Source organism: Oncorhynchus mykiss, chromosome 7 (genome assembly GCF_013265735.2).
Source record: "Oncorhynchus mykiss isolate Arlee chromosome 7, USDA_OmykA_1.1, whole genome shotgun sequence".
Classification (NCBI taxonomy): Eukaryota; Metazoa; Chordata; class Actinopteri; order Salmoniformes; family Salmonidae; genus Oncorhynchus; species Oncorhynchus mykiss.
The window spans coordinates 81,407,600-81,430,943 of NC_048571.1; the positions used below are offsets into that span (position 1 = coordinate 81,407,600).

At 43.2% G+C, this 23,344-nt stretch overlaps 1 protein-coding gene and 1 long non-coding RNA gene across 2 annotated transcripts in view; one reads left to right on the forward strand and one right to left on the reverse strand.

Moving 5' to 3' along the window:
- The window catches only part of podxl2 (podocalyxin-like 2), a 33,301-nt gene extending 19,427 nt beyond the window's left edge, over positions 1 to 13,874 (forward strand). Inside the window, exons 4-9 of the mRNA XM_021610722.2 lie at positions 1,468 to 2,225; positions 2,878 to 2,952; positions 5,020 to 5,176; positions 5,426 to 5,487; positions 9,838 to 10,017; positions 11,317 to 13,874. Coding sequence (XP_021466397.2) covers positions 1,468 to 2,225; positions 2,878 to 2,952; positions 5,020 to 5,176; positions 5,426 to 5,487; positions 9,838 to 10,017; positions 11,317 to 11,571 — 1,487 coding nt within the window. The 3' untranslated portion in view covers positions 11,572 to 13,874. The remainder of the gene's footprint in view (positions 1 to 1,467; positions 2,226 to 2,877; positions 2,953 to 5,019; positions 5,177 to 5,425; positions 5,488 to 9,837; positions 10,018 to 11,316) is intronic.
- A 1,658-nt stretch (positions 13,875 to 15,532) lies between these two features.
- On the reverse strand, positions 15,533 to 23,001 carry LOC118965322. Its single transcript, XR_005052680.1, has 6 exons — positions 22,781 to 23,001; positions 22,523 to 22,573; positions 22,306 to 22,390; positions 21,820 to 21,950; positions 20,480 to 20,586; positions 15,533 to 17,777 (listed from the first exon to the last, which is right to left on the reverse strand). It is a non-coding gene; the product is annotated as an uncharacterized LOC118965322 (long non-coding RNA).
- Positions 23,002 to 23,344: the final 343 nt, after the last annotated feature.

Consider the following 23,344-nt stretch of genomic DNA (forward strand, 5'->3'; position numbering starts at 1 on the left):
CGAGTCTGTTTGTGTTTTTAGCTAGGTCCTCTCTGTCTCTGTTCGTTCAACGACATGACGAACATGAATGACTCGACAGAGATAGAAGAGTTACAGTGTCTGCAGTACAGTTACCGGACTCATTGTTATGCCAGTTGCCTTTCAGCATTAGCTCAGTCCTCCTCTCTTTCTTAGTACTAAAGCCTCTCTCTTTAACCCACTGACCTCAGAGATCACTGAACAGACGACACAAAGGAATCCATGTGGGGACATGCTGTCACTCTCAGTTTTCTATTCCAGAACGACAGGGTTTAATCTGTGGCTGGGAAATCGTTTCTGAATGTACATCGTGTTTCAATGGGACTGACTGTAATTCTGGGGGGGGCTGCCACTTTCAAGTTTCGAGTTTTGTTGTCATGTGTGCAAGTACAGTAGAATGCCTTTCTTGCAAGCTCTTTCCCAACAATGCAGTAATCAGTATCAGTACAAAAAATATTATAATATAAAGTAAAGTAGAACAAAAACACATGAGAAATAGAAATAGGAAGAACACGAGAAATTAAGTAAGCTATATTACAGGCTCAGTTCTAGGGCCAGTACTGATAATGTGATGGGATACTGGAGTGATGGAGGTAGATAGGGGTAAGGGGACTAGGCATCAGGATATATGATAAACAGAGTAGCAGCAGTGTATATAATGATCATATGTGAGTGTGTGTGTGTGTGTGTGTGTGTTTGTATATGTGAGCAAATGAAGTGTGTGTGTGTGTGTGTGTGTGTGTGTGTGTGTGTGTGTGTGTGTGTGTGTGTGTGTGTGTGTGAATGAGTGTGTGTGTGTGTGAATGAGTGTGTAGAGATCTGTGAGTGTACAAAATAAAAAAGGTCAATACCTGCCTGTAGTCCGTATAGCCCTTTTGTTAGCTATACATCAGTCTTATGGTTTGGCGGTAGAAGCTGTTCAGGAGCCTGTTGGTGTTGGACTTGCCGTTTGGAAGCTGAGAGAACAGTCTATGGCTTGGGTAGCTGGAGTCTTCAACCATTTTCCGGGCCTTCCTGTAACACCGCCTGGATGACAGGTAGCTCGGGCCCCAGTGATGTACTGGGCTGTCCGCACCACCCTCTGTAGCGCCATGCGATCGAAGGCGGTGCAGTTGCCATACCAAGTAGTGACGCAGTCAGTCAAGATGCTCTCAATGGTTTCAGCAGTATAACTTTTTTTTGAGGATTTGAAGGCTCATGCCAAACTTTTTCAGTAGGGATTGACATTCCTGTCTGTGTTGTGGATAATAAATGTGTCTCAGACACACTGACACATGTCACATGTCACATCACAGAGTTAAAGAGCCTCCCTGAGTTAAACCTAATCTGTTACCACATTCCAAATAAAACAACAAGTAATTCATCGGTTACTACTGTGTGTACTAGTAAATACCTGGTCATCGCTGTACTCTAAAATCAAGTACTACCATTTCTTCTTGATATTCTCAGGTTACAGTCAAACCCTCTCCCAGTCCTCCGCCTCTCCTATGGAGGAACCCAGACAGGGGAACCACACTTCTCCTTTCATGACTGCGATGGAGAACCTGGAGCGGGAGTTATGGGAGATGGAGAGAGAGTCCAGTGGCCTCCCCGTAGAGCCTGGCTATGCCCAGAACCAGGGCCTGTCTACCACCACCACCATCCCTGCTGCTGACCCGGTGGTTCCTGTAGACTCCACCACCTTAGACCCACAATATGTCCCTGTACACGGGGGCCAGGAATCACCTCCTGGGGATACAGTGGAGGTAGAGGTAGCAGAGGAGGAAGAGGAGATGGATGGGGAGATGAAGAGGGAGAGTCCCACCACTGAGCCTGACGTCTCCAGACCCACCCTCCCAGAGGTGGGTGTCTTCCCCAGCTTTGGGCCCCTCCAGCCAGACAACATTCATACAGAAGACCGGGAGGAGGTGGTGGAGGAAGAGGATGAAGAGGATGAAGAGGAAGAGGAGACAGTGGTCCTTGGAGGACCTGGGAGTGACAGGGGGAGAGGAGGGTCCATCTCTCCCCTGACCACGGTCCCCTCTGCTTCTTTGGCCCCCACAGTTGGCTTCACAGAGGACTCCTGGGATCGTCTGGAGGATGGGAGGGAGGGCCAGGAGGAGGAGGAGAGGAGGCAGGAGGAGCAGGAGGTTAAAAATGGAGGAACAGAGCTGTTAACAGAGACAGAGATCCTCCATGGTGCACACTTCTCACAGGAGATACAGCAGGTACAGGTTCAAGTTCAGGTACAGGTACAAGTTCAGGTACAGGTTCAGGTACAGGTTCAGGTACAGGTTCAGGTTCAGGTTCAGGTACAGGTACAGGTTCAGGTACAGGTACAGGTACAGGTACAGGTTCAGGTACAGGTACAGGTACAGGTTCAGGTTCAAGTTCAGGTACGAGTACAGGTTCAAGTTCAGGTTCAAGTTCCTCCATTCAGGTTCAAGTTCAGGTACAGGTACGGGTTCAGGTACAGGTTCATGTTCAGGTACAGGTACGAGTACGGGTTCAGGTACAGGTACGAGTACAGGTACGAGTACAGGTACGAGTACAGGTTTGGGTACAGGTTCGGGTACAGGTTAGGGTACAGGTTTGGGTACAGGTTCGGGTATGGGTTCAGGTACGGGTTCAGGTACAGGTTCAGTAGTATCTCTCATGTAGTTCAGTAAACTATGACCATATGATGAGTAACCTGAGACCTGAAGACTTTGTTAATTCCCTGAGGTAATGCCCAAGCTTTAGTTCAGCGGGTTACCACTTAGGACACTCTAGTTTGAACCCACTCTGTCACACTATTGAACTGTATATTTTGAGGGTTGTAAATTGGTTTAACAACCTCGTGCTTGCTCATATTAACTCCTCTCTTCATGTAACCACCAGGTGATCTGTGTGGACTGGAGCGATCTGGCTGGGAAGGGCTACATCATCCTCAACATGTCAGACAGCGTTGACTGTGTGAGTACCACAACGAGGACCATAAAGTGACTAACTAAACTCAGCAAAAAAATAAACATCCTCTCCCTGTCAACTCCGTTTATTTCCAGCAAACTTAACATGTGTAAATATTTGTATGAACATAACAAGATTCAACAACTGAGACATAAATTGAACAAGTTCCACAGACGTGTGACGAACAGAGATGGACGAATGTTTCCCTGAACAAAGGGGGGGTAAAAAAAAAAGAAGTAAAGTCAGTATCTGGTGTGGCCACCAGCTGCATTAAGTACTGTAGTGCATCTCCTCCTCATGGACTGCACCAGATTTGCCAGTTCTTGCTGTGAGATGTTACCCCACTCTTCCACCAAGGCACCTGCAAGTTCCCGGACATTTCTGGGGGGAATGGCCCTAGCCCTCACCCTCTGATCCAACAGGTCCCAGACATGCTCAATGGGATTGAGATCCGGGCTCTTTGCTGGCCATGGCAGAACACTGACATTCCTGTCTTGCAGGAAATCACACACAGAACGAGCAGTATGGCTGGTGGCATTGTCATGCTGGAGAGTGTCAGTATGAGCCTGCAGGAAGGGTACCACATGAGGGAGGAGGATGTCTTCCCTGTAACGCACAGCGTTACAAGCTCAGTCCAATGATGCTGGGAAGTTATTTGGATTTTTACTAATTATCTTTGAAAGACAGGGTCCTGAAAAAGGGACGTTTCTTTTTTTGCTGAGATTACATCATGCTGATTTTATAGGACCATAGTAATGCAGCACTATATTGCTGCTGTTTCTCAGACAATTCCCTACAATAATTTCATGCCTACTAGTTGAATCTATAATTGAATCAATATGGCATGATGGGATGCCATCAGCCTGGTTAAACTGTAGTGAGTGTAGTGTTCAGTCTGTTTTTAACCAGGCTCGCCAATAGATTCAGATTAGCTCCATTGTTGTCCTTCACTGTGAGACAAACAGGAGTTAACAGACAGACAGAAGACAGCCCTTCCTGTCCTCTGACAGTCGGTCCTTAAACACAACATCCTCCTCGCCATCCGCCACACCCCATCCATCACCCAAGAGTCTTCCGTCACCATGGAAACAGCACAAAGCAATGCGATTATAATCAATGTGACCTTTTGGGTTGTCACGCCAACCGCTGCAGAGTAACCAGTAGTACCCAGCAGGGAGGAAGAGAGAAACTCTCAGATCCACAGAACGACATGTTTTGTTTTGGAAACAGCAGCTCCTACACGGGAGTGTGATTAATTCAACGCAATACTTGGCAGTAGATTGATTTATTAAAACATGCATGCAATGACAACAACAGACAACATCACCACCTGGCCTTGTCTTTTATCCTCCACTGTTAAACAGTTGTGTATTTGTTTGTCTGTCTGTCTGTTTACTCTACCTTATCCTCAGGCCCCAGATCTTTTTTGTTTCTGCTAGTTCCCTAACTTCATAGGAGTTGGTTAAAAGCACAAAGCAAACTGATCTGACAGCAATCAGGCTACCTGGTTCCCCTGTTTTCACTGTGACCGTGACCTTTGACCTCTCCTTTTGTTATCAGGATGAGATCCGTGTGGAGAGTGGGGACCGGCTTTTGGAGCTACACTGTTAGAAAAAATGGTTCCAAACATTCCAAACAGCTACACAAACCCTTTTGGGTTCCATGTAGACCCCTCTGTAAAAAGGGCTCTACATGGGGTTCTACCTGGAACAAAAAGGGTTCTTCAAATTGTTCTCTTATGGGGACAGACGAAGAACCCTTTTAGGTTCTAAATACATTCTAGAACCTAAAAGAGTTCTACGGCTGTCCCCATAAAATAACACTTTGAAGAACCCTTTTTGGTTCGATGTAGAACCATTTTGGTTCCAGGTAGAACTCTTTTAGGTTCCAGGTAGAATCATTTCACATAGGGTAGAACATGTTAAACAAAAGGTTTCTACCTGGAACCAAAAAGGGTTCTCCTATGGGGACAACCTAAGAACCCTTTTGGAGTGTAGCTTTTAAGTGTAGAGACAGCCTTCTCTAACTAACTAACTTTGCCCTAACCCTGTGACATCTCTGTCTCCTGGTCAGGATGAGTTCCGTGTGGAGAGTGGGGACCGGCTCCTGGAGCTACTAGAAACAGCCTTCTCTAGGAAGATGGACAGTCCTCAGGGCTCCTGGCTCATCTCTCTCTCTAAACCCACCATGCAGGACCACCAGCTGCTCATCACACTGGCCAGCGAACACGGTAAGAGAATGTCTACAGACATACTCTATGACATCATTGGGTAGGACCTATGACTGTGTGTAGGACCCAGCTCTGGTTCACTTTCTCCCTTCATTCAAGTTCCAGGCCTACTTAATGGGCATGTTTCTACTGGAGATCATTAAGCAATGTGTGATTTTGAGTCAAGTTCTTCTGGAGTGGAGTACAAAACATGCTTACTTGGGCTTGTGCATATAATTGATTTATTTCTGAAATCTGCCTGTCTTTTAGGAGTTATTGCCACCAAGGATGTGCTGTCGATGTTAGGTGAGATAAGGAAAGGTTTACACGAGGTAAGACGCTTTTGTTCATTGGAATTTACAACCTTATATATGTTACAGCTAGCTGTACAGTAGTTTTTTAGTCTGATCCACATAGTAGGAATAGACTGAGCATAAACAGCATCTCTGGGACTAGGCTAGTAATTCATCTATCTGGACCAACCAGGCTAGTAATTCATCTGTCTGGACCAGGCTAGTACAGTGCCTTGCAAAAGTATTCACCCCCCTTGGCATTTTTCCTATATTGTTGTCTTACAACCTGGAATTAAAATAGATTTTTGGGGGGTTTGTATCATTTGATTTACACAACATGCCTACCACTTTGAAAATGCAAAATACTTTTTATTGTAAAAACAAACAAGAAATAAGACAAAAACACTGAAAACTTCAGCGTGCATAACTATTCACCCCCCCCCCCAAAGTCAATACTTTGTAGAGCCACCCTTTGCAGCAATTATAGCTGCAAGTCTCTTGAGATATGTCTCTATAAGCTTGGCAAATCTAGCCACTGGGATTTTTGCCCATTCTTGAAGGCAAAACTGCTCCAGCTCCTTCAAGTTGGATGGGTTCCTGTTTGTCTGTCTGTCTGTTTACTCTACCTTATCCTCAGGCCCCAGATCTTTTTTGTTTCCGCTAGTTCCCTAACGTCATAGGAGTTGGTTAAAAGCACAAAGCAAACTGATCTGACGGCAATCAGGCTACCTGGTTCCCCTGTTTTCACTGTGACCGTGACCTTTGACCTCTCCTTTTGTTATCAGGATGAGATCCGTGTGGAGAGTGGGGACCGGCTTTTGGAGTTACACTGTTAGAAAAAATGGTTCCAAAAGGGTTCTTCAGCTGTCCCCATAGGAGAACCCTTTTTGGTTCCAGGTAGAACCCTTTTTGGGTTCCATGTAGATCCCTCTGTAAAAATGGCTCTACATGGGGTTCTACCTGGAACGAAAGGGGTTCTTCAAATTGTTCTCCTATGTGGACAGCCGAAGAACCCTTTTAGATTCTTGACACAATCTAGAACATTAAAGTGTTCTTTGGCTGTCCCCATAAAATAACACTGAAGAACCCTTTTTGGTTCCATGTAGAACCATTTTGGTTCCAGGTACAGTGCCTTGCGAAAGTATTCGGCCCCCTTGAACTTTGCGACCTTTTGCCACATTTCAGGCTTCAAACATAAACATATAAAACTGTATTTTTTTGTGAAGAATCAACAAGAAGTGGGACACAATCATGAAGTGGAACGACATTTATTGGATATTTCAAACTTTTTTAACAAATCAAAAACTGAAAAATTGGGCGTGTACAATTATTCAGCCCCTTTACTTTCAGTGCAGCAAACTCTCTCCAGAAGTTCAGTGAGGATCTCTGAATGATCCAATGTTGACCTAAATGACTAATGATGATAAATACAATCCACCTGTGTGTAATCAAGTCTCCGTATAAATGCACCTGCACTGTGATAGTCTCAGAGGTCCGTTAAAAGCGCAGAGAGCATCATGAAGAACAAGGAACACACCAGGCAGGTCCGAGATACTGTTGTGAAGAAGTTTAAAGCCGGATTTGGATACAAAAAGATTTCCCAAGCTTTAAACATCCCAAAGGAGCACTGTGCAAGCGATAATATTGAAATGGAAGGAGTATCAGACCACTGCAAATCTACCAAGACCTGGCCGTCCCTCTAAACTTTCAGCTCATACAAGGAGAATACTGATCAGAGATGCAGCCAAGAGGTCCATGATCACTCTGGATGAACTGCAGAGATCTACAGCTGAGGTGGGAGACTCTGTCCATAGGACAACAATCAGTCGTATATTGCACAAATCTGGCCTTTATGGAAGAGTGGCAAGAAGAAAGCCATTTCTTAAAGATATCCATAAAAAGTGTTGTTTAAAGTTTGCCACAAGCCACCTGGGAGACACACCAAACATGTGGAAGAAGGTGCTCTGGTCAGATGAAACCAAAATTGAACTTTTTGGCAACAATGCAAAACGTTATGTTTGGCGTAAAAGCAACACAGCTGAACACACCATCCCCACTGTCAAACATGGTGGTGGCAGCATCATGGTTTGGGCCTGCTTTTCTTCAGCAGGGACAGGGAAGATGGTTAAAATTGATGGGAAGATGGATGGAGCCAAATACAGGACCATTCTGGAAGAAAACCTGATGGAGTCTGCAAAAGACCTGAGACTGGGACGGAGATTTGTCTTCCAACAAGACAATGATCCAAAACATAAAGCATAATCTACAATGGAATGGTTCAAAAATAAACATATCCATTTGTTAGAATGGCCAAGTCAAAGTCCAGACCTGAATCCAATCGAGAATCTGTGGAAAGAACTGAAAACTGCTGTTCACAAATGCTCTCCATCCAACCGCACTGAGCTCGAGCTGTTTTGCAAGGAGGAATGGGAAGAAATATCAGTCTCTCGATGTGCAAAACTGATAGAGACATAACCCAAGCGACTTACAGCTGTAATCGCAGCAAAAGGTGGCGCTACAAAGTATTAACTTAAGGGGGCTGAATAATTTTGCACGCCCAATTTTTCAGTTTTTGATTTGTTAAAAAAGTTTGAAATATCCAATAAATGTCGTTCCACTTCATGATTGTGTCCCACTTGTTGTTGATTCTTCACAAAAAAATACAGTTTTATATCTTTATGTTTGAAGCCTGAAATGTGGCAAAAGGTCGCAAAGTTCAAGGGGGCCGAATACTTTCGCAAGGCACTGTAGAACTCTTTTGGGTTCCATGTAGAATCATTTCACATAGGGTACAACATGGAACCCAAAAGGTTTCTACCTGGAACCAAAAAGGGTTCTCCAATGGGGACAACCAAAGAACCCTTTTGGAGTGTACAGCAATCTTTAAGTCATACCACAGATTCTCAATTGGTTGGATTGAGGTCTGGGCTTTGACTAGGCCATTCCAAGACATTTAAATGTTTCCCCTTAAACAACTCAAATTTTGCTTTAGCAGTATGCTTAGGGTCATTGTCCTGCTGAAAGGTGAACCTCCGTCCCAGTCTCAAATCTCTGGAAGACTGAAACAGGTTTCCCTCAAGAATTTCCCTGTATTTAGCGCCATCCATCATTCCTTCAATTCTTACCATGATGATGAAAAACATCCCCCACAGCATTTTTGTTTTATTACCTTAATTTAACCAGGCAAGTCAGTTATGAACAAATTCTTATTTTCAATGACGGCCTTGGAACAGTGGGTTAACTGCCTTGTTCAGAGACAGAATGACAGATTTTTGCCTTGTCAGCTCGGGGATTCGATCTTGCAACCTTTCGGTTACTAGTCCAACGCTCTAACCACTAGGCATGATGCTGCCACCACCATGCTTCACTGTGGGGATGGTGTTCTCGGGGTGAAGTGAGGTGTTGGGTTTGTGCCAGACATAGCATTTTCCTTGATGGCCAAAAAGCTCAATTTTAGTGTCATCTGACCAGAGTACCTTCTTCCATATTTTTGGGGAGTCTCCCACATGCCGTTTGGCAAACACCAAATGTGTTTGCTTATTTTTTTCTTTAAGTAATGTCTTTTTTTCTGGCCACTCTTCCGTAAAGCCCAGCTCTGTGGAGTGAATGGCTTAACGTGGTCCTATGGACAAATACTCTAATCTCCGCTTTGCAGCTGCTTCAGGGTTATCTTTGGTCTCTTTGTTGCCTCTCTGATTAATGCCCTCCTTGCCTGGCCCTTGAGTTTTGGTGGGCAGCCCTCTCTTGGCAGGTTTGTTGTAGTGCCATATTCTTTCCATTTTTTAATAATGGATTTAATGGTGCTCTGTGGGATGTTCAAAGATTTGGATAGTTATTTATAACTCAACCCTGATCTGTACTTCTCCACAACTTTGTCCTTGACCTGTTTTGACCTTGGTCTTCATGGTGCAGCTTGCTTGGTGGTGGCCCTTGCTTAGTTGTGTTGCAGACTCTGGGGCCTTTCAGAACAGGTGTATATATACTGAGATCATGTGACAAATCATGTGACACTTAGATTGCACATAGGTGGACTTTATTTAATGAATTATGTGACTTCTGAAGGTAATTGGTTGCACCAGGTCTTATTTAGCAAAGGGGTGAATACATATGCACACACCACTTTTCATTTAATTATAATTTCTTTTTTTGAAACAAGTAATTTAATTTAATTTCACTTCACCAATTTGAACTATTTTGTGTATGTCCATTACATGAAATCCAAATAAAAATCCATTTAAATTACAGGTTGTGATGCAACAACATAGGAAAAACGGCAAGGGGGGATGAATACTTTTGCAAGGCACTGTATATTCATCTGTCTGGACCAGGCTACTAATTAATCAGTCTGGATGAAACTGAACTGTTCCATATGTCTGGTTCTGCTTCCAGATTGGCATCCAGAGCTACAGCAGTGCTAGCACCTGTCACTCCAGACCCAGTCAGACGCGTAGTGACTACGGGAAGCTGTTTGTGGTCCTGGTGATCATAGGTTCTGTCTGTGTGGTCATCATCGCCTCTGGTCTAATCTATATCTGCTGGCAGAGACGCCTGCCTAAGCTGAAGACTAGGGTAAGACCAGTTTGATGACTGCCTAAGCTAGAGACTAGGGTAAGACCAGTTTGATGACTGCCTAAGCTAGAGACTAGGGTAAGACCAGCTTGGTAACTTTCTAAGCTAGAGACTATGGTAAGACCAGCTTGATAACTACCTAACCTGAAGACTATGGTAAGACCAGCTTGGTAACTGCCTATCCTGAAGACTAGGGTAAGACAAGCTTGATAACTGCCTACCCTGAAGACTAGGGTAAAACCAGCTTGATAACTGCCTAAGCTCGAGACTAGGGTAAGACCAGCTTGATAACTGCCTAATCTGAAGACTATGGTAAGACCAGCTTGATGACTGCCTAATCTGAAGACTATGGTAAGACCAGCTTGATAACTGCCTAAGCTCGAGACTAGGGTAAGACCAGCTTGATAACTGCCTAATCTGAAGACTATGGTAAGACCAGCTTGATGACTGCCTAATCTGACGACTATGGTAAGACCAGCTTGCTAACTGCCTAATCTGAAGACTAGGGTAAGACCAGCTTGATAACTGCCTATCCTGAAGACTAGGGTAAAACCAGCTTGATAACTTGGAAAGTGCTGGAATTTTTTTTGTTAGGAAGGAACGCATTGTAGAGGAGTTATTGGTGTGTTGTGCATACTATGTACTACATACTACAGACACACAAGCTCCCATACTCACAAACACACACGCACAGCCAACGCTCCGCTCCTGTCTCATGTACTATATATATGTAGAGACAATAAACACTGGACACTTCCCATTTCTTTTATACAGTTTTTCACACTGTGTGTATTCATATAGTGGATTATTCACATAGCTTATTCTAATATATCTACAAATGTACGTGGCATTTTGTTACACTATTTATATACACCACGTACTTATATAGTGGGATTCCTAACATTGTAATATATTTCCTGCTCTACATATCAGTCTAAGTACATCTTGTTTGTGTACATACTCAGATTGTATTTGGATTACTGACAGTGTTATTTGGTTTGTTAATTGGATATTCGTTCTGACATTCTTGATTTCTCCTTTTCTAGTTTTGGATTCTTTGTGTACTTGCTTGACATTTGAATGCACTGTTAGGAGCTATTAGCATAACCAGTATTTCGCTGCAGCCGCTATAACATCTGCTAAACAGTGTACTGACCAATAAACTTTGGTTAGATTTGATTTGACTAGTTTTACCAATGCAATGAAAGACTTGCATTCCAGTTTGTTCATGTGTAAGTCATTTTATATCATTGACGTTATTAAAACAAACAAAAAATTCTTCTCCTGGTCTCTCCCAAGACTCGAGGTGAGGAGCTTCATTTTGTGGAGAACGGCTGCCATGACAACCCCACCCTGGACGTGACGAGTGACGGGGGACAGCCGGAGATGCAGGAGAAGAAACATCACCATTACCAACACGCTAACGGACTGACGGCTGGGACCGGGTCTGGGGGGGTGGCCGGGGGGGAGGGAGGGAGTAGTGGCTGGCAGGTCCTGGTCAACAAACCTGGAGGGAAGGAAGAGGATAATATGGAAGAGGACACACACCTTTAGTAAAGAGACGAAGAAGAGTGAAGGAGGATGGAAAAAGGGTAGCCTGGATCCAGATCTATTTGTGCTGTCTTGCCGACTTCTATGGTCATTGTCACATTTGGCTTGGTAAAGACGGCACAAACAGACCTGGGAGTCGGACTAGGTTAGAAAGAGAAGAAGAGAAAGAGAGAGATGAAGAAGCAAAAAATCATCAGTGTTGTGAAACTTGTGAATGCATCGGCTGTCAAATTAGAAACACACGTGAAGTAAACTAATCAGACAAAACAACTTCTTTAAGCTACTTAGATGTTTTATCTATTGACTATGATTATATGATATGGACTTGATCATCTACTCTGCTTTCCTTTTTTGTCAACTAAGCATGATTCACATCTATTACTAAACACTGTACAGCGACAGGGACTTTTCAGAATGTTGAAACATTGAATGTTAGAATATCCAATCAGAGTGAATAGAGGAGATATCCCTCTGTTGTGAGTATGAATGTTCGTAGTGGAACTGCTGAAGTTAGGATATTGTATTTAACATGTTGAATGCAGACGCGATATGCTAGCTATTCTGTATTATGTCACGTTGGAATGACTCCTCTGTATCCGGTCAGTTCACACTGATCTTATTTCAAAATCACACAATAATTTGGAAGCGTCCATTACTCCCAGCCTCCTTACAATCAAGAATACGTCAATGAAATAACTAGTTTGGTTGCCGGATCTGATAGCTTTAGCAAACTGATCTCTGGCTGCTGTGGCATGGTAACAAACAAAGGGGTTGGCTAAAGCACGAGCACATCTGGCAACCAGACTGCAAAACAACAGAGCGAGGCTGGCAATATTTAAAACGCTTTCAGTTATATCACACTGAATTAATTGATTATAAGCACAGCTAATATTGTTTTGGGCTATTAACTGTAGAAGTGAAGGCCTGTAAATATGAATGTATTTTGAAATCATGCTGCTAGAATTTCTTCTGTGGCATTAATGACATTCTGTCATTTAAATGTGAACAATATATCTTCTCTGCCTGGCAGTATTGCCACTGCTTCAAAATGGTGGGATATGTTTTTAGTGCACAGTCAGCTTGAGGTCAGCTTATTTTACAGAAAGCGAACAATATCACCAAGCAGGCATGCTGGCACACATCTCCCATAGCCTACACTGTGCTTGGCCTATAAGTATTTGAAACGCTTAAATCAGTAACACAAGCTAAAACTGTTTTGTGTACGTGTGTTTGTGTGTGTGTGCGTGCGTGCTAGTGTGTTTGTGTGCGTGCTAGTGTGTGTGTGTGTGTGTTTGTGTGTGTGTGTGTGCGTGCTAGTGTGTGTGTATTGTGTGTGTGTGGGGGGGGGGGTAGCTTCCAAAACGAGTAAGATCTTATATTGGAGGGATAGGCTACTAAACCAATGCTGTCCCTTCCTTGTTTGTTGTATTTCGCATGACTAAACAAGCAGATAGCCACTATGTGTTTTAAATTGTGTATTGGAGGGTTGACCTCGCCAGGGTCGTGTTCATTAGGCATCAAACGGAAGAAAACTGACTGAATCAGGGAGGGACTACTTGACTTGTCCAATAAGAAACACAGATTTTCATATTCCGTCGCAAGATGTTTTAAAACATTTTCCATTGCGTTCCCTAATGAACACGACCGAGGAAAGTTCAGAGAATAGGAGAACCAATTCATTTATATATACACTAAATGACTGATAGGGGGCGCTGTGTTGAAGCCTCTGTGCCTCCATCTTGGTACTCCTCCTCCATTGTAATGAAGCCAATGCGCAGCCATCTTGGTACTCCTCCTCCATTGTAATGAAGCCAATGCGCAGCCATCTTGGTACTCCTCCAATGTAAAACATTTTTTGGGAAGCTATATAAATCCATTTATTCATGTCTACATTAGTTTTAAATTACATCATGTGAGCTAAACATATATATATATATATATAAGTAAAACATACTATTTAGAGATTATTAATGTTACTGTCCCCACTACAACCACAAAAATTACTTTAAAATGTAATTTTGTCCTTAAAATGTCATTTTGAAATACTGTAGAATTACATTCATTCCTATGGAGGACTGCTCCTACTGGGGAGTACCAGTATGGCGTCCCGAAGGCTAACAAAACCTCTCAATGGCCAATACATATCATTGGTCTGAGAAATCAGCAGTAGGTCTGTGTGGGCTGCTCTGATGTAATGCTCGTGCAGTGTTGTCTCTATCCACTTGAAAGCTACACTGAAATAAGTGTGGCTCAGTGTTGTTAAAATGTCGATGTTATTGTCGAAGTAATATCGCATCTTTAAGTGTCATCAAGTTTTGTGTGTGTTATTTCTATTAGAAGTGTACTGACCTTGTCCCCAGGCTCCATTGCTACGACAGAGAGAGAGAGAGAGAGAGGGAGAGAGAGAGAGAGAGAGACAGAGAGAGGTAGAGAGAGAGAGAGAGAGAGAGAGAGAGAGAGGGAGATGGCTGGAGACCAGATTAGAATATTTGTTATTTTTGATTTATAAATTAACATGATTTCTAGGTTTTCTCACAACTTTGTGTGATTTTTTTAATATATTTTTTATTCATATTAGTTTTCATTAATCTTTCACTGTTTTGGATTTATGTATCATGTAATATATAGAAAATAAACGTTTGGGAAATGTTCCTTTGGTAAGACTGCTTACAGCCTTTGTGATATTGTAAAATGCTACAATAGTACCATCTAGTGTACACTATCAAAGTAAAGGGCCCGTTCTGGAAGCATGTGTTCTAGAATCTGAATATTCTGGACTTTTTGACAATGGTTTGATGACACCATCTGATTGGTTGATGATGGCTTGATGATGTCAGCAGATTTGTTGATGTCAGCTGACTGGTTGATGATGTCAGCTGATTAGTTGATGGTGTCAGCTGATTGGTTGATGACGGCTTGAGGATATCAGCTAATTGGTTGATGATGTCAGCTGATTGGTTGATGATGGCTTGATGTCAGCTGACTGGTTGATGATGTTAGCAGACTGGTTGATGGCTTGACGATGTCAGCTGATTGGCTGATGATGGGTTGATGTCAGCTGATTGGTTGAAGATTGCTTGACAATGTCAGCGGATTGGCCCAATAGATGATAAGAAACAATGTCAACAAGATTTTGTTTGCTGATTTAATTTATTATTTAACCTTTATTTAAATAGGCAAGTCCGTTATGAACAAATTCTTATTTACAATGACGGCCTACCAAAAGGCAAAAGGCCTCCTGCGGGGACGGGGCGGGAATAAAAGAATAATATATATATATATAAATTAGGACAAAACACACATCATGACAAGAGAAACAACACAACATTACATGAAGAGAGACCTAAGACGACAACACAGCATGGTAGCAAAACAACATGACAACAACTTGGTAGCAGCACAAGACATGGTACAAACATTATTGGGCACAGACAAGAGAGCACCCTTACCTACCGATCTATAAATTATGTCTCCGTAATCTAGCACGGGTAGGATGGTCATCTGAAGCAGGGTTAGTTTGGCAGCTGGGGTGAAAGAGGAGCAATTACGATAGAGGAAACCAAGTTTAGATTTAACTTTAGCCTGCAGCTTTGATATGTGCTGAGAGAAGGACAGCGTACCATCTAGCCATACCCCCAAGTACTTGTATGAGGTGACTACCTCAAACTCTAAACCCTCAGAGTTAGTAATAACACATGTGGGAAGAGGGGCATTCTTCTAACCAAACCACATGACCTTTGTTTTGGAGGTGTTCAGAACAAGGTTAAGGGTAGAGAAAGCTTGTTGGACAATAAGAAAGCTTTGTTGTAGAGCATTTAACACAAAATCTGGGGAGGGGCCAGCTGAGTATAAGACTGTATCATCTGCATATAAATGGATGAGAGAGCTTCCTACTGCCTGAGCTATGTTGTTGATGTAAATTGAGAAGAGTGTGGGGCCTAGGATCGAGCCTTGGGGTACTCCCTTGGTGCCAGGCAGTGGCTGAGACAGCAGATTCTATGACTTTTTACACTGCACTCTTTGAGAGAGGTAGTTAGCAAACCAGGCCAAAGACCCCTCAGAGACAACAATACTCCTTAGTTGGCCCACAAGAATAGAATGGTCTACCGTATCAAAAGCTTTGGCCAAGTCAATAGAAATAGCAGCATTAGTTTGACACATGGGTGAGTAAACAATAAAAAACACTATTGTGGTAGCACTAAAATGTGCTATCAATGTATTTCCAGAGTTTTTTCTGGATCCAAATGGGGCTTAGGTGGTGGGTGTGACTGTTATAAAGCAAATTCTTCACATTTTGCCATGTAACGGAGATAAAATGTTTCAGTTATAAAAACAATTTGACATGGCTTGTGCTATGTGAGTGACTCAAAAAACGATAACAAAATCAATGGGGGCCCCATGCCATGACAAAAATACTCCTGAATGCATCAATTTGGGAATTTAAAATTCTCCCTGACTGTTATTGTGGTGATTGTTAAGTTCTTATAGATAAATATATAAGTCTGCTATCTTTCCAATAAACTTTAGATCTGGTTTAAGTTGTTTTAAGTTTACACTCAAAAACGTTTTACCATTCCGGGAATTATTGGAGATAGGCGGACTGAAAAAACCTTTAGGCCAGAACTTTTCTGTGCAGAAAAAAACCCTGATTTCATACAGATTTGTGCAGGCAGTTTCGTTATATTTTCAGATGTTCCAGCCATGTTGTTGTAATGGTTTTTACATGGAAGATGGGAGAATTTACATATTTTCCCATTAATAAAACACTGCATCATAACATCCAATGGTAGTACATTTAAATAAACGTTTTATTTGTTTTTTAAACCACACAAAGTTCTCAAGACTTGAAATCACATCAGTCCAATAACTGAACTGTCATCTGCAGTCACTCACCAGGCCAGAGTTGTACAATCCAATTACTGGACTGTCATCTATAGTCACTCACCAGGCCAGAGTTGTACAATCCAACAACTGGACTGTCATCTACAGTCACTCACCAGACCAGAGTTGTACAGTCACTCACCAGGCCAGAGTTGTACAATCCAACAACTGGACTGTCATTTACAGTCACTCACCAGGCCAGGTTTGTACAGTCACTCACCAGGCCAGAGTTGTACAGTCACTCACCAGGCCAGAGTTGTACAGTCACTCACCAGGCCAGAGTTGTACAGTCACTCACCAGGCCAGAGTTGTACAGTCACTCACCAGGCCAGAGTTGTACAGTCACTCACCAGGCCAGAGTTGTACAATCCAACAACTGGACTGTCATCTACAGTCACTCACCAGGCCAGAGTTGTACAATCCAACAACTGGACTGTCATCTACAGTCACTCACCAGGCCAGAGTTGTGCAATCCAACAACTGGACTGTCATCTATAGTCACTCACCAGACCAGAGTTGTACAATCCAATTACTGGACTGTCATCTACAGTCACTCACCAGGCCAGCGTTGTACAGTCCAATAACTAATCTACAGTCACTCACCAGGCCAGAGTTGTACAATCCAATAACTAATCTACAGTCACTCACCAGGCCAGAGTTGTACAATCCAATAACTAATCTACAGTCACTCACCAGGCCAGAGTTGTACAATCCAACAACTGGACTGTCATCTATAGTCACTCACCAGGCCAGAGTTGTACAATCCAATTACTGGACTGTCATCTATAGTCACTCACCAGGCCAGAGTTGTACAATCCAATTACTGGACTGTCATCTATAGTCACTCACCAGGCCAGAGTTGTACAATCCAATTACTGGACTGTCATCTACAGTCACTCACCAGGCCAGAGTTGTACAATCCAATTACTGGACTGTCATCTACAGTCACTCACCAGGCCAGAGTTGTACAGTCACTCACCAGGCCAGCGTTGTACAGTCCAATAACTAATCTACAGTCACTCACCAGGCCAGCGTTGTACAGTCCAATAACTAATCTACAGTCACTCACCAGGCCAGAGTTGTACAATCCAATAACTAATCTACAGTCACTCACCAGGCCACCGTTGCAAATAAGAAATTGTTCTTAACTGATTTGCCTGGTTAAAGGAAAGTGGACTAAAATAACTCACCCTCGGAGACAAAGAAGTGTGCTGTGTAGAAGGATGCTCTGACGGAGGCAGCAGAGTGGACCATGCCTGGTTTATCTACCCACTCAAAGGGACTCTTCTCAGGGTGCCACTGGACAGCATAGAACGGATAGCGATTCGCTACCAGAGAGGAAACAGATGAAAATGTACAATCTAGGCTCTATTTACAGTATAGCCACTGGAACAGTCTACAATGGGTAGCGATTCCCTACAACAAGAGAGCAGACCAATGAAAACATTCAGCTTTTTAATAGAACCTCGAGGCTCCGGTTACAGTGTGGCTAACGAGGACCTGGGGTCTTGATAATCAATACACTGAGGTGAATGCATTTTGAACCCCTGCCGTTGCAAGTATCCCATGGTTAGAAGACTCTCACTTGATGACCAAATGAACCTTGTGACTAAAGTCTCTCTAGCCATGTTCAGACACTGTACAGTCCCTTCCATGGTAGAAACTCTTTCTATCTGTCTGTGTTGGTGGTCAGAACCGTGTAGAAATGTTGCAGCTTCAGTGGTTAAGGGCGCTGTACTGCAGTGCCAGCTGTGCCATCAGAGACTCTGGGTTCGCGCCCAGGCTCTGTCGTAACCGGCCGCGACCGGGAGGTCCGTGGGGCGACGCACAATTGACCTAGCGTCGTCCGGGTTAGGGAGGGCTTGGCCAGTAGGGATGTCCTTGTCTCATCGTGCACCAGCGACTCCTGTGGCGGGCCGGGCGCAGTGCGCGCTAACCAAGGTTGCCAGGTGCACGGTGTTTCCTCCAACACATTGGTGCGGCTGGCTTCCGGGTTGGATGCGCGCTGTGTTAAGAAGCAGCTGGTTGGGTTGTGTATCGGAGGATGCATGACTTCCAACCTTCGTCTCTCCCGAGCCCGCACGGGAGTTGTAGCAATGAGACAAGATAGTAGCTACTAAAACAATTGGATACCACGAAATTGGGGAGAAAAAAGGGGGTAAAATTCAAAATGTTGCAGCTTGGCATTCCGGCTGTAGTTCTGCTGACATGAATCACAACGTTCATTCGTTCTTTTGTAACATTCTGGAATCAAAAAGGTTACAGTGATATAATTGAATATAATTGAATGTCTCTCTACGTCACACTATAGTGAGGCTGAGAAGGAAGTTCCTTGCTCTAGTCTAGGTCATGGGAGAACAGAAGAGGGTGGAATTAGCTATATTCTGGTAACTCTGACGCGTTTTCAGATAGCTTCAGACAGGGACGGGTTCAGGTGGTATTATGTCACAGAGGTTTGAAAAATGTATTAGTTGTTCTAACCTTTTTTTTCCCTCCTTTCCCTAAAGCCAGTCAGCCTGAACCTGTAGTCAGTACGTCAGTCAGTCAGCCAGCCAGTCAGAACCTGTAGTCAGTACGTCAGCCAGCCAGTCAGAACCTGTAGTCAGTACGTCAGCCAGCCAGTCAGAACCTGTAGTCAGTACGTCAGCCAGCCAGTCAGAACCTGTAGTAGGTACGTCAGCCAGCCAGTCAGAACCTGTAGTCAGTACGTCAGCCAGCCAGTCAGAACCTGTAGTAGGTACGTCAGCCAGTCAGTCAGAACCTGTAGTCAGTACGTCAGCCAGTCAGCCTGAACCTGTAGTCAGTCAGCCAGCCAGTCAGCCAGTCAGTCAGAACCTGTAGTCAGTACGTCAGCCAGTCAGTCAGAACCTGTAGTCAGCCAGCCAGCCAGTCAGAACCTGTAGTCAGTACGTCAGCCAGTCAGCCTGAACCTGTAGTCAGCCAGCCAGTCAGTCAGAACCTGTAGTCAGCCAGCCAGCCAGTCAGTCAGAACCTGTAGTCAGTACATCAGCCAGTCAGCCTGAACCTGTAGTCAGTCAGAACCTGTAGTCAGCCAGCCAGTCAGTCAGAACCTGTAGTCAGTAAGTCAGCCACTCAGCCTGAACCTGTAGTCAGTCAGCCAGCCAGTCAGTCAGAACCTGTAGTCAGTAAGCCAGCCAGTCAGCCTGAACCTGTAGTCAGTCAGCCAGCCAGTCAGCCTGAACCTGTAGTCAGTCATCCAGCCAGTCAGTCAGCCTGAACCTGTAGTCAGTATGTTAGCCAGTCAGCCTGAACCTGTAGTCAGTAAGTCAGCCAGTCAGCCTGAACCTGTAGTCAGTAAGCCAGCCAGTCAGCCTGAACCTGTAGTCAGTCAGCCAGCCAGTCAGTCAGCCTGAACCTGTAGTCAGTAAGTCAGCCAGTCAGCCTGAACCTGTAGTCAGTATGTCAGCCAGCCAGCTTGAACCTGTAGTCAGTCAGCCAGCCAGCCAGTCAGAATCTGTAGTCAGTCAGCCAGTCAGTCAGAACCTGTAGTCAGCCAGCCAGCCAGTCAGTCAGCCTGAACCTGTAGTCAGTAAGTCAGCCAGTCAGCCAGCCAGTCAGCCTGAACCTGTAGTCAGTCAGCCAGTAAGTCAGTCAGAACCTGTAGTCAGTAAGTCAGCCAGTCAGCCTGAACCTGTAGTCAGTAAGTCAGCCAGTCAGAATGAACCTGTAGTCAGTAAGTCAGCCAGTCAGCCTGAACCTGTAGTCAGTAAGTCAGTCAGTCAGCCGGTCAGAACCTGTAGTCAGTAAGTCAGCCAGTCAGCCTGAACCTGTAGTCAGTAAGTCAGCCAGTCAGCCTGAACCTGTAGTCAGTAAGTCAGTCAGTCAGCCGGTCAGAACCTGTAGTCAGTAAGTCAGCCAGTCAGCCTGAACCTGTAGTCAGTAAGTCAGTCAGTCAGCCAGTAAGTCAGTCAGTACCTGTAGTTAGTCAGCCAGCCAGTCAGTCCATCAGTCAGTCAGTACCTGTAGTCAGTCAGCCATCCAGCCAGCCAGTCCATTAGTCAGTCAGTACCTGTAGCGATAGACTCCAGCTGTGGAACTTGGAGGTGATGTTGTCTTCTGACAGAGACAGGAGCAGGTCTCTGGGAAAGGCCTTGAACAGGCGGCTTTTCATGGAAGCTGTGTTAAAACAAAGATAACGAAAACCTTAAACTAGAATCCTTAGTTGCTACCGACATTTTTGGACTTATAAAGTAATGATATATACCCCTTGATTCTTAAAGAATATAGCTTAGTTCCACTGTCGTACCCCATCAGAAACCAAAATAAGCTTTTTTTGCTCCAATATTTGTAAACAACTTCAATGTAAACAAACACTGTACAGCCTGAAAACATGGTTAAAACAATCATTTTGATATCATCGGTGGTCAGTCCTTGCATCCATAGCTCTGTCTATGCATTTGAAAGAGGTCAGTTAAATCCAGGCACATTCCTCAGCTTTTTAACAAAACAGAGGTGGGCTGATTGCCTTGTTATTGTTTCAATTGCAGAGTCTAGCTATAAAGGATGAAAATCCATTGGCAAGATCAATTATCAGTTCATTTTGGTCAAGAGGACGTTCTCATTTAAAGCAGGCAATGTAAAACGCAATGCAACACGATTTAAAAGGTCTAGGTAGTCCCTCCTGGTTTCAGTCAGTTTTGTTTACTATTTGGTGCCCAATGAACACAATCTTGTACTCCTATGAGAGAACTTGATCTGTGCAAGTGTACAAGTCCAATATGAACAGTGGTGGAAAAAGTACCCAATTGTCATACGTGAGTAAAAGTGTAAAGATACCTTAATAAAAAATGACTGAAGTAAAAGTAAAAGTCACCCAGTAAAATTCTACTTGAGTAAAAGTCTAAAAGTATTGGGTTTAAAATATACTTAAGTATCAAAAGTAAAAGTATAAATCATTTCAAATTCCTAATATTAAGCAAACCAGATGGCACCATTTATTTATTTATTTTTTATTTACGAAAGGTCAGGGGCACACTCCAACACTCAGACATAATTTACAAACAAAGCATGTGTGTTTAGTGAGAGGCCGCCAGATCAGAGGCAGTAGGGATGTTCTGTTGATAAGTGTGTGAATTGAACCGTTTTCTGTTCTGCTAAGCATTCAAAATGTAACGGTTATTTTTGGGTGTCAAGGAAAATGTACGGAGTAAAAAGTACAATATTTTCTTAAGGAATTAAGTAAAAGTAGTCAAAAAATATGAATAGTAAAGTACAGATACCCCCAAAATGACTTAAGTAGTACTTTAAAGTATTTTTACTTAAGCATTTTACACCTCTGAATATCAATATTCATAGGCAAACACAGGCCTATACACATACAGAATGCAGAAACACAGTGTTGTCTCTGACCTGGGGTGAATGTGAAAGGCAGGGCCACAGCCTTGGTCTCTGTCGGAGTCAGAAGGTTCTTGTTGCTGGTCAGTACTGTCATCTGCTGAAGGCCCTGGCACATGCCCCATATGGGGAAGTAATCAGTTGGTCTGGAAGACAAAACACGAGCATGAAACAACAGGAGTACTGCTCAACGGGTGCTGCTCAACAGGTGCTGCTCAACAGGTGCTGCTCAACAGGTAGAAGTAATATAGTGGAAGCTGAACAACTACAATGCTAATACCTAAATCAGACACTTCAGATCTGTAAACATAGAAACATTAGGGACAAGGGGAAGAGGTAGGGCGCAAAATGGAACCCGCTGTCAGTGTCATAAACTGTGGGTACCATATATTGGACATTTAACAATGTATTATTTATTTGAAAACATTTTATAGTTATTCAATACATTTATCGTCAATGAAGGATAAAAAAACAAATATAATTTTGGTGGGTATGGAATACCTTGATAGCCAGATCACAGAAAATCTTTGACAGACGACTGAACTGGGAAGTCTGCAGATCTACACCCCCACCTGGTAGCAGCAGCCTACAACAACCAATCAATGAATCAATGAATCAATCAACCAATCAAATAGCCTATAGTCCTTCACATTTGAATTATTCCCACGAAGGTATCTGATTACAGTTATATAAATAAGTGAACAATAATTTCACTCACCCGTTTATTGAGTTAAATATCTTCTCATACTCTTCATCGATTCTGTTTATTCTATCAGAGGAAGGAATGAAGGAAGTAAATTATTACAATCAGCTAACATACTTTGACACTCAACACACACTGAGAAAAAACTGGGAGGTGGATTACAAAGCCTTTCATTGTGCCTTATTTCCTAGCAAATCACTAGGCTTTGGCTTATCCGGGATAATGCACTGGCATTCAAGAGGCCCCGGTTCAAAGCACGTCAGTCACACATACCTTATGGGGACAACCCTGGCTCCAGCACTCTCCAGGTACTTTACATAGGAAGCAGCGATGTAGGAGGATCCCTGAGCATGAGGGTCTCCCACTATGTTCTCCTGGGCCAGGACACCTGAAATAACAAAACACTACATTACAATAGACTTTACATTACAATATACTTTAGATTACAATACACTTTACATTACAATACACTTTACATTACAATACACTTTACATTACAATACACTTTACATTACAATACACTTTACATTACAATACCATACACTTTACATTACAATACACTTTACATTACAGTACACTTTACATTACAATACACTTTACATTACAGTACACTTTACATTACAATACACTTTACATTACAATACACTTTACATTACAGTACACTTTACATTACATTGCATTACAATACCATACACTTTACATTACAATATACTTTACATTACAATACACTTTAAATCACAACACCCTACACTTTACAACACATTACAATACACATTGCCATGCACTTTACATTACATTCCACTTTACATTTACAACATCACACTTTACATTACACTT